The 9,891-nt window shown below is 31.5% G+C and overlaps 1 protein-coding gene across 1 annotated transcript; it reads right to left on the reverse strand.

The window, feature by feature from the left end:
* Positions 1 to 310: 310 nt before the first annotated feature.
* On the reverse strand, positions 311 to 9,610 carry LOC108916089 (2-oxoisovalerate dehydrogenase subunit alpha, mitochondrial). Its single transcript, XM_018722289.2, has 3 exons — positions 8,753 to 9,610; positions 5,026 to 5,292; positions 311 to 502 (listed from the first exon to the last, which is right to left on the reverse strand). The coding sequence occupies exons 1-3, from the start codon at positions 9,496 to 9,498 to the stop codon at positions 427 to 429; spliced, it is 1,089 nt and encodes a 362-aa protein (XP_018577805.2). The 5' UTR covers positions 9,499 to 9,610; the 3' UTR covers positions 311 to 426.
* Between the last annotated feature and the right edge of the window lie 281 nt (positions 9,611 to 9,891).

Consider the following 9,891-nt stretch of genomic DNA (forward strand, 5'->3'; position numbering starts at 1 on the left):
ACTACTCCCCAAATACGTTTCACCGCCGGAGATATACACTTCCCCTCTCTTGCTTAGTAACTGTCCAAAACATGACATAAATTTATTTAATTTTAATAAGCAATAGCATAAAATCGATGTAAAATTTCCCTGGGAACACGATGGTGCAATTATTTTTTTGCTACTTGCCGTAGTTTACGAGATATTTGCGAAAAAGCTTATTTTTTACGGTTTTTTGACCTTTTGACCCCTTTCCTGACCAACTAGGTCAAAAGTTTTTGAAAACTATTAATAAAACTCATATGTGTATTGAATTCAATAAACAAAGTAATAAAAATTAAAAAAGATCTATATTTATTTTAATTGTTGCCCACAATTCATTAATTATAAGTTCTAAAAACATAATTCTGAATTAACAAAATAATATAAAATTATAATTTTTCTAATTTATGTTTCAAATTTTTCAACAGGGTAATGTTCTTTATATTTTTTAACGTGTTCCACCATTTCATATTGTTGTTTCCTGTAAAAAAAGTATTTGTTTTAACAACATTTTCTTGATAAACATTTCTAATTTTTTGCAAATATGTGTCATATATGTATATGTCCATGGTATTTAACCACAAAACATTATGATTTGTGTGTACAACCCGGACCGGAGAACAGAACGGTTGTTGTTTCAGTAAGACATGCAATAATATATTACTTAATAAATGTTGTAAAAAGCATTCTATTAGTGCGTAATTGCATTACACCACGTATTACGTACTATACTTTACCTACGTCCACTATTCTAAATACTTAAAAACACACCGTCTGCGATCAATGTCAGATTTCTATTACGTACAGTAAAAAAATCGCACAGCTTAGTAAAAAAAATCGTACAGTTTTCCTAGCAACGGTCAATACAAACAGTATTGTATTCACGGTTGCTAGGAAAACTGTACGATTTTTTTACCAAGCTGTGCGATTTTTTTACCGTACGTAATAGGAATCGTACATTGATCGCAGACGGTGTATTTTCAAGTATTTACAGTAGTGGTCGTAGGTAAAGAGTTTTACGTAAACCAGATTAATAGATGCTACTCTGGAATAGAAAACATCATATGGTGATAGTCGTAAAAGTGCATTTTGGAATTGGAATAAAAATAAGTATTGATAAATGAGTTATCACACTACAAAAGTCGTGCCAAAGTGCATTCAGAGGATTTTTTTAAAGGAATTATTGTGGATAATTGGTGATTATAGATATTGGTTATACCTATAGATATTCACTGGTCACTGGGAAAAGTAAGAAATCAGATGAGGTTAAAATGGAATTGGATCAAGTGGAATTTAAATATACAAATCCATTGAAATATGGTCTGGGATAAAATTAAATGAAGTTCAATATAATTCTTAGCAAGTTTGACGGTTTACTTAATTCTTTGAAAAATTTGGTGTATGAATGTTATAAGTCCTTTAAAAGATATTAATTACTGGGGAACAGAATTGTAATAGGTTTTAAAGGTCTTCAGTATTCAAGAAAAAATATTACAGAACCTAGATTTACAGTTAAGCAAAGTAATAAATATTTGGAGATCCATGGAAAATAGTGTGACAACTCAAAAATAAATTAATAAAGAAGTTTTAAATGAAGTACTTAGGACATAGCTATCAACAAGCTGTTAGAAACTCTATAGGAATATAAGAATTATAACTAGAAAGAATAATTGTGCTATCAATAACAATGCTAATGAAAATGCATGTTGCAACTGTAGACTTAACACTATATAATCAAATATCCAGCTTTCTTTCACATGTGTAATGTGAGTAATTATAAAAGACACTACAGAAAATTTCATTGTGACAGGTCCATAATTCATGAAGTTGTGGAGGAAGCAACAGTTTCAACACTATTAAACAAAGTACCTAATGATAATGCTGGTGTTTCAACTAGTGTTGATCTTAATCTTATCATATAGACTATAACTAGTTCCTCTGAGGTAAGGATGATAGATGGTAAGTATCTATAACACTGTATGATATGATTTTGATATACTTGGTATTAATAGTGAAAAACTTTTTGCAGCATCATCATGTGCGTTTTACATTCAGGACATAAATCTGCAAGGACATGTTGAATTAGATTATGCCTATCAGGTGAAAGAAAACCACCCTCAGTATTAGGTGTATTTTACATATTGTCAGGACATTATAGATAATTACAAGATTTTTTTCTGAAATATGTCAGATCCATAGATAGTATAATACAAGTATAATTTTAGCAAATAATAATGCTATTCCTACTGTTAGCCCTCCAAATAAACTGCCCATTGCTTTGAAGTTTATAGTTAAGGAACAATTTAAAATAAGCTTATTGCTCCTGTCAACGAGTCTACAGACTGGATTCATCCTATCGTGGTAGTTCCAAAGCCAAATAGAGACGTGCCCATTTACATCGATTCATATAATTTAAATGGGTATGTCAAGTGTATGTATTTCAACTAAAGAATTATTTGTAGAACCTTTGGATGCTAAACAGCATGTTGACATGTAAGGATTTCTTGATATTCACTATTGCATGAATTCCTAGATGTAAATCTTGATGGGTTGTATGCGGTGTTATTTGTTATTTCGATGACTTTTTTAGTATTTAGAAAGGAGTTACGACATTATAACCAAAGCCTCAATAATTAATATTGAATTAAAAAAGTCGATATTCAGTGTTCCAAGTGTAAAATTTTTGGGACACAAAATCCTTTAACAGTGAAAAAAGAAAAGTTGTGAGGGATATGAAGACAGACAAAGAAGGAAGTTCAAAGATTCTGTTAGACATGATCGTGTACTTATCTAAATTCATCCCAAACTTATCATAGGAGACCGATATTCTTTAAGAAATGCTAAATGACTCTCGGGAAAGGTAAGAGATACGTAATAGCTTAAATGAGGGCAAAGTTGCATAATCAGGCTTCTAAAAAATCAAGGGTAACATGATTATTTTTCGAAGTATTTAAAAAACACCGAAATTTTGGAATTCCGTTTTTGTTTCATTTCAGCCTTGTTTGAGGTAATATTGAAAAAGAAGAACACTTTCTCATGGCAACTTATTTTCCTCTATTTCGAATGATTTATACAATTTTTATATGTTAACGTTTCGTCTCTCCAGGACCATCATCAACTTCCTTTTTTAAATATGAGCCTGGAACTTTTATTACATTTTTTGCAAGCCTTCATGACCGCCAATACTGTACTGCCTCAGCCCAAACCAGATTCAAACGTTTTGTCTCGAAAAATTCATCTTCATGTATACGTTCCAAATTTATCTAATTTTTTTTAGATGTTTATTGAATTATTGTACACTCCGTGTGTCTCTGAAGTGTCGTTAAATCCTGTGAAACCACCTAGTTATTTAAATTTTTATGTTGGTTGCACTTCATACAACATACTGACTTCATTTTGTTCTTTTTGATACGTCAAATATTTCCATTTCACCAACTTTCGATTTGGCAAATAGTAAGATTTGCTTAACTACGGAATGAGTAACGTCCTGAAATAATTTCTAAGAACTGAAATTTGTAAGTAGGAAATGAATGACGCTTGCAATAGTTTCTTGTGGATGCCCTTATTCTTAGAAATTTTAACACAATCAACAGGGTCACTCAGCATAAGTTATTCTTTCTCTTATATTAAAAAACCCCTAAAAGAGTTGGTGGAAATGAACATTAGAACTATAACTATAACGGTGTCCAAATTAAAAAAAGGACAATGGTCAAAGCATATAGTATTTATATTGCCTACATGGATGCCATTCACACAAAAGGCAGACACAAATGTGTGATTGGATGATTATTTGATTAATTATGGAACTATAATGAAATTCATGGAATTCATAGTGACTTTTTCTCTGTTGATTTCTCGAACCCTTCTAAAGTATAGTTGTTTTCTCATGTGAAGATTTCCAGGTAAGAGAAATTTTCTGTTGTATGTTATTGTTTTGATTTGAAATCTATGGATATTTGCATGTTATGAGGATGTAGATATAAAAGTGAAAAATGTGTTTTTTGATCGTGTTTTCTTCCTCATTCTTATCGCTTCTCATATTTGTTTATCCACATGCTGAAATTATCTCGCAACTGCAGACTCAATTCTGGAAGATGGTCCTTCCTATTCCTCTTTTTAGTTGCGTTTCTTTTATTATTTTTGCTCTTCTTTAAGGAGGATGGAGTTGTACTAGTATGAGTAGTGGGTTAACTTCTAATTCCCATACCCTCATTTCCAAAAATGTCCTGCTGTAGGGATTGTGTTATCTATGTTACCTAGACAAAACAGGTAGTAATTCTTAGGTTACCTTTTATTTAAGTTAGGATTTTCAATTTTGCGTCATTTTCTGCTTCATTCCTTTTTTATTATGTACCTATACGTTTTCTTTTTACATTATTTTGTAACTTTCAGGGACAAATTTTAGCTCCTTACCTTCAGCAACTAAGCTTGGTTTAACCGTCTTACTTTTCTTGATTTGGTAAATATTTTAGAATTTTATTGCAAAATTTGTTACGGTTCTATTTCGGTGTCTAAAATATACTCTCTGCCTATACAGACTGTTACAAATTCGCTACAGGGATCTTGGAAACGGTAAGAGGTACGAAGTAGCTTAAAGGGGGGCAAAGTTGCGTAATCAGGAGGCCAACATTATGCCTCTAAAAAGTCAAGGCGAACATTAGTTTTCGAAATATTTGAAAAAATCCGAAATTTTGGAAATCCGTTTTTGTTTCATTTAAGCCTTGTTTGTGGTGATATTGAAAAAAGAAGAACATTTTCTCATGGCCAATTTTTGCCCTCTATCAAATGGCATAATCAATTTTTATATGCAACGTTTCGTCTCTCCAGGACCATCATCAACTTCATTTTTTTAAATACGACCCTGGAAATTTTATTACATTTTTTGCAAGCCTTCCATGACCCACAATACTATGCTAGACTGGAATAGAAGACATTCACAATGTGTAACTGATTTTGTCAGTTTGGCAGAAAATTGAAAAATATTACATGAATACTAACACTTACTTTATATTTGTTGGCATATATTTATAAACTTCTTCAAACATTTCAGTCCATTTTGGCTTAAGTTTTTTCTCGCCAGCATTAAATGCTGCTAGAATGTCCTTTCTGGCTTGTTGTAACCATCTTTCTTCTAATTCTTCATTCCATATTCCTTTAGTTTCCATATAGTACCTCAGCTTATTTGTAGGATAATCATTTGTTGCCCATAACGTTACTTCTTCAGGAGACCTATACGCTGAACTATCGTCAGATGTTGAATGGTCTCCAACTCTAATTAAAAAAAAAGATACAATACTAACAAATCCGATAAAATATGCTTCTAAAAAATATACAGGGTGTAACCAAAATACTTGGCCAAATTTTACTGGTGGATTCCATAACACAAGTAAACGAAAAACGTGTCTTAAAACGCGTCGTTTTCTGGATATCGCATATTAACATGTTCAATGTCGATGCATTTCACCCTCATGCCACCTAGACCTCGAAGTCACATTTATGTAAAACGTGTCAAAAATACTTTACGATGCACAGAATGTAAAGTACCGTGTGAGACTGAATAGTATGCATTTAGTAACACTCACGCATAAGTCAATTGGGCGTTTATAAGCGTCAACTGCAATTGAATGTGTTAAAGTTTGAACTTTTTTTTTCCAATTTCGCAGAAGGCTCTAATTCTAGTTGTCCACAAATGCATGGCATTTGTTACATACAGGGACATGCTTCGAAGGACGGATGTAGTAATTTTGACTAACAAAGTATTAAAGCTTTTCCAAAAATGTATTTTGCTGCATATTTAGTTTACAGGTTTCCGAAGTAAGTGGTAAAATGTTGACCATTAGGTAATTATTACTAAATTTAATATAGAACTAAGAATATTCCTAAATACTCCACTCTCCACAACTGTCAACTACAGTAGAATTTTAAAATTCATTTTTCTCATGTATTTTGCATTTTAACAATATGATGCAGTGTATATTTTTTTGACAAAAAAGAATAAAGCAAAAAAGATAAGACAAAAGAAAAATATTCCTATTGACTTCTTTTTAGACTATCACTTTTAGTGTTTAGCTATTACTAAGCCAATTTTCATTGAAGTATCTTAAAAAGAGAATCATAAAAAAATGTCTTTATTAATTCCCATTCTAATCAGAAACTTTGGTTAAATTTTTTACACCGAATTATAACTCATGCTGTATACATGCAGGGTATAATTAAAATACTTGGCTAAAATTTATTGGGAGATGACAGACTCTACAGCAGATTTCATTAGATAACATAGTTACTTACTTAAATAATAATTATTTTCATTTTGAAAATTATTTGATGTTTTGTATTTTTATTTAGTAATAATTACCTAATGGTCAACATTTTACCACTTCGCAAACCTGTAAACTAAATATGCAGCAAAATACATTTTTGGAAAAGCTTTAATACCTTGTTAGTCAAAATTACTACATTCGTCCTTCGAAGCATGTCCCTGTATGTAACAAATGCCATGCATTTGTGGACAACGAGAATTAGAGCCTTCTGCGAAATTGGAAAAAAAAATTCAAACTTTAACACATTCGATTGCAGTTGAAGCTTATAAACGCCCAAGTGACTTATGCGTGAGTGTTGCTAATTCAGTCTCACTCGGTACTTATATTCATGTGCATGTACCTGCAATGTAGTACTGCGTATTTAAGTGTTCATGAATCCAATTCATGAATTCCAATAAACTATGCTAAGTTTAATTGAAATACTTCAAAAAATTACAGAGATATCTTAAAGAAATTAAAAATTCTCTGAAAAAGTCTAGTTATACCAGAAGTTCTTGTTATACCAAAAGTTGACAAGAACTTTTTATTTTGAATAAAATGCTATATTTTTTATTGTTTTTAAATTCTACTAATTATTGTGAGGTATTTTGTATTTGTATTTGAATCTCACATATCTTTGAACAACTGTAAAAGGCAAGCACCTAACTGGACTTCTGAAATTAGGCCCCCGAGGGAAAGATCTGATATTCGCAGATGGTTCACTATATTACTGCATGTCGTGATATTTCCGATATTATGGAGAAGCTTTTTGGGTGGGCCAAAGTGGGAGGTTTGGCATGTTTATACAGGGTGAGTTACAACTTATTTGAGAACTGATACATCATGAAAAATGGAGTTAATACTGTACAAAAATTTTTTGTAAAATCCTTATATTTAGTTTCCGAGAAAAAATTATTGAAGTTGTAGTATTTCAAACCCTTACATCGCTGGGCCACTGTAGTCTGTAGCGTCATTCTCATTGTGTACTGTACGCAATTCGCTCTTTCTCCACGTGGCCCCAGGCGATTCCGAGTACTGAAATCCCATTTTAGTAGCTATCACATTACCATTCCAAGTATCAATTATGGCTTACATGTATAGCAACTCGGAGTTGATGGATATTGTTTTAATTTATGGTGAAGCAAGACAGCATTTGTGTTATAGTGAAGTATTTGTGTTATGGTGAAGCTAGGCAACATTTCTGTTATGGTGAAATATTTGTGTTGTGGTGAATCAAGTCAACATTTGTGTTAGTTCGTAGAAACTGAGTACGATGGGCCTAAATGTGTTTACACGTCGGTGGACAAAATTTTGAAAAGTTGTAACATCAGGTATGTCACATTATTTTATTAATTCAAACCACAAATTCCTTTTATTAATTAATAGTAACAATAGCGGCAAAAGCAGTTGAATTTGCTGATATAAAATAGGTGTTATAAAATTTTATTTATTTCTTAAGTACGTTAATATTTTTATTACATTTTGCCATAGTGCCGGTCTACGAATCACATTGTAGGTCAACCATATTATTCTATGAATGTAATAATAATTGTCAGTGTATTTTATTGATAGCAAAAGTAATTTAAAATTTAATGCTATATACAAATTAAATTTATGATTTTAGAAATCAGTAGGTAAATCCTACCTACCACAAATAATAGCATTGTGAAATTTAAACATAAATGACTATTCAATTATCACAAAATGCTTATACATTCTAAAATTTTAACTTAAAAATCAAAAATAAAGTGAAATGAACTTGTATAGAAATAATGGACAATTAACAAAACAAGTTCAATGCTATACTGCCTATTATTCAAAAATGGTTAAAGTTCTTCAGTTGCTCACTTTTGACATAATAATTATATCTTGTCTTAAAAAAATATATAAAATTAAAAAATTCAATAAAAATAACATGGTATTTTATTTAAAATATCAAAGTTGATATCACACTTTGGTATAATCGGAATTGTTACAAAGGCATCATTATTTTATTTTTTTAAGATAGTATGCTGAAAACCTCTAAGTTCAAATATTTACGACTTAAGTCACAGTATAGGTAGTCTTTGAAATATTTTAATGTTATATTATGTTATTTTGTTATAATTATACTGTTTTAAGATACATTAATTAAGAAATTACACTTTAGGGCATTATGAATATCTTTAATGTTCTAGGACAAATAAAAAATGCTCTCCCTCAATTCAATAGTAGAAATTATAAGTCAAATGTAACATCAGCTATATGTAACAAAATTTTCATGTTAAATTATAGACTAGTAGGACATTAAACGTTGAAGCCATCAGAGGTGTTAGAGAATAACAATGCCGAAGTATTCTGTCGACCTTAGTGCATTGTTATCCATATAAGTACCTTAGTTACTATAATAGCCGGTCATGTGATATGGTGTATATATTTACTAAATAAATTACCTATAAGTCAGGGCTTCTATAAGTACAGGTTTATTTTCATTAACTGCATATTCCTTTGCTTTTTTAGTTGCGTTATATACCGCAAAAACATCATTTCCATCAACTCTGAGTGTATGCATTCCGTAAGACGGTCCTCTTGCAGCTATTCCATCACCCCTGTATTGTTCGTCTACTGGAGTTGATATAGCATATCCATTATTCCTACAGAAAAAAATTGTGGGGCATTCTAAAGTGGCAGCAAAGTTAAAAGCTGCATGGGCATCTCCTTCAGAAGCTGCACCATCACCAAAATAACATATGACAACTTTGTGCATTCCTTTCAAGGCGAAGGCTGAACCTACTGCTTGCGGTATTTGTGTGCCAAGTGGACTTGAAATTGTTACAAAATTTAGTTTTTTACTGCCATAGTGGATAGGCATTTGCTTTCCTTTACCAGTATCGTCTTTATTTCCATAACATTGGTCAATTAATTCCTGTAAAGTGAAACCCCTCCACAAAAGTACTCCAGCTTCTCTGTATTGGCCGTATACTATATCATTATTATTTAATGCAGCTGCACTTCCTATGTGTGTAGCCTCTTCTCCGTAATTTGTCATATAAAATGATATTCTTCCTTGCCTCTGAGATTCATACAATATTTTGTCCAGAACATTTAATAAAGTCATTTCTTTGTACATTTTTATAATAACTTTGTCTGATAGTTTCGGGTCCTCATCTTTACTTATTATGTTTCCTTGGCGATCCATAACTCTGTATACAGGTATGGGTTGATAAGTGTTTTTTTCTATAAATTGTAAAGTTTGAGTCCATGTTGTTTTTGCACCAGGAAAAAATGGAGCATCAGTCGAGAGCAGACACTACAAAACCAAATTTCAATAACTATTACCTAACTACATACAGAGTGTTCCTAAATAAGTGTCGCAACGGAAAACTGTAAATTCCTCTTGAAAAAAGAAACATTTTTTTCCTTTTTCATTTTTCTCTCCGGGCTTTCGTTTTCGAGACACACGGTGTCAAAACTTTAATTTTTTTTTAGTTTTTCGCCAATATCTTAGGAATCGTTTGAACAACAGGGCTGAGCTTTTGTACACACATTAGCACTATTAGTAGCTACTTTTTCGCACCCTTCTCGAATTCAT

Source organism: Anoplophora glabripennis, unplaced genomic scaffold (assembly GCF_000390285.2).
Source record: "Anoplophora glabripennis isolate ALB-LARVAE unplaced genomic scaffold, Agla_2.0 scaffold2086, whole genome shotgun sequence".
In the NCBI taxonomy this organism is placed as follows: Eukaryota; Metazoa; Arthropoda; class Insecta; order Coleoptera; family Cerambycidae; genus Anoplophora; species Anoplophora glabripennis.

Bases quoted from the DNA above. Each gene is read 5' to 3' on its own strand.
- LOC108916089 (XM_018722289.2), bottom strand. From the start codon at position 9,498: ATGGATCGCCAAGGAAACATAATAAGTAAAGATGAGGACCCGAAACTA. The intron at 5,293-8,752 runs GTAATTTATTTA...TTTTTTAATTAG, and splicing joins ATAGAAGCCCTGACTTATAG to AGTTGGAGACCATTCAACAT. The intron at 503-5,025 runs GTAAGTGTTAGT...CTTTTTTTACAG, and splicing joins TATATGCCAACAAATATAAA to GAAACAACAATATGAAATGG.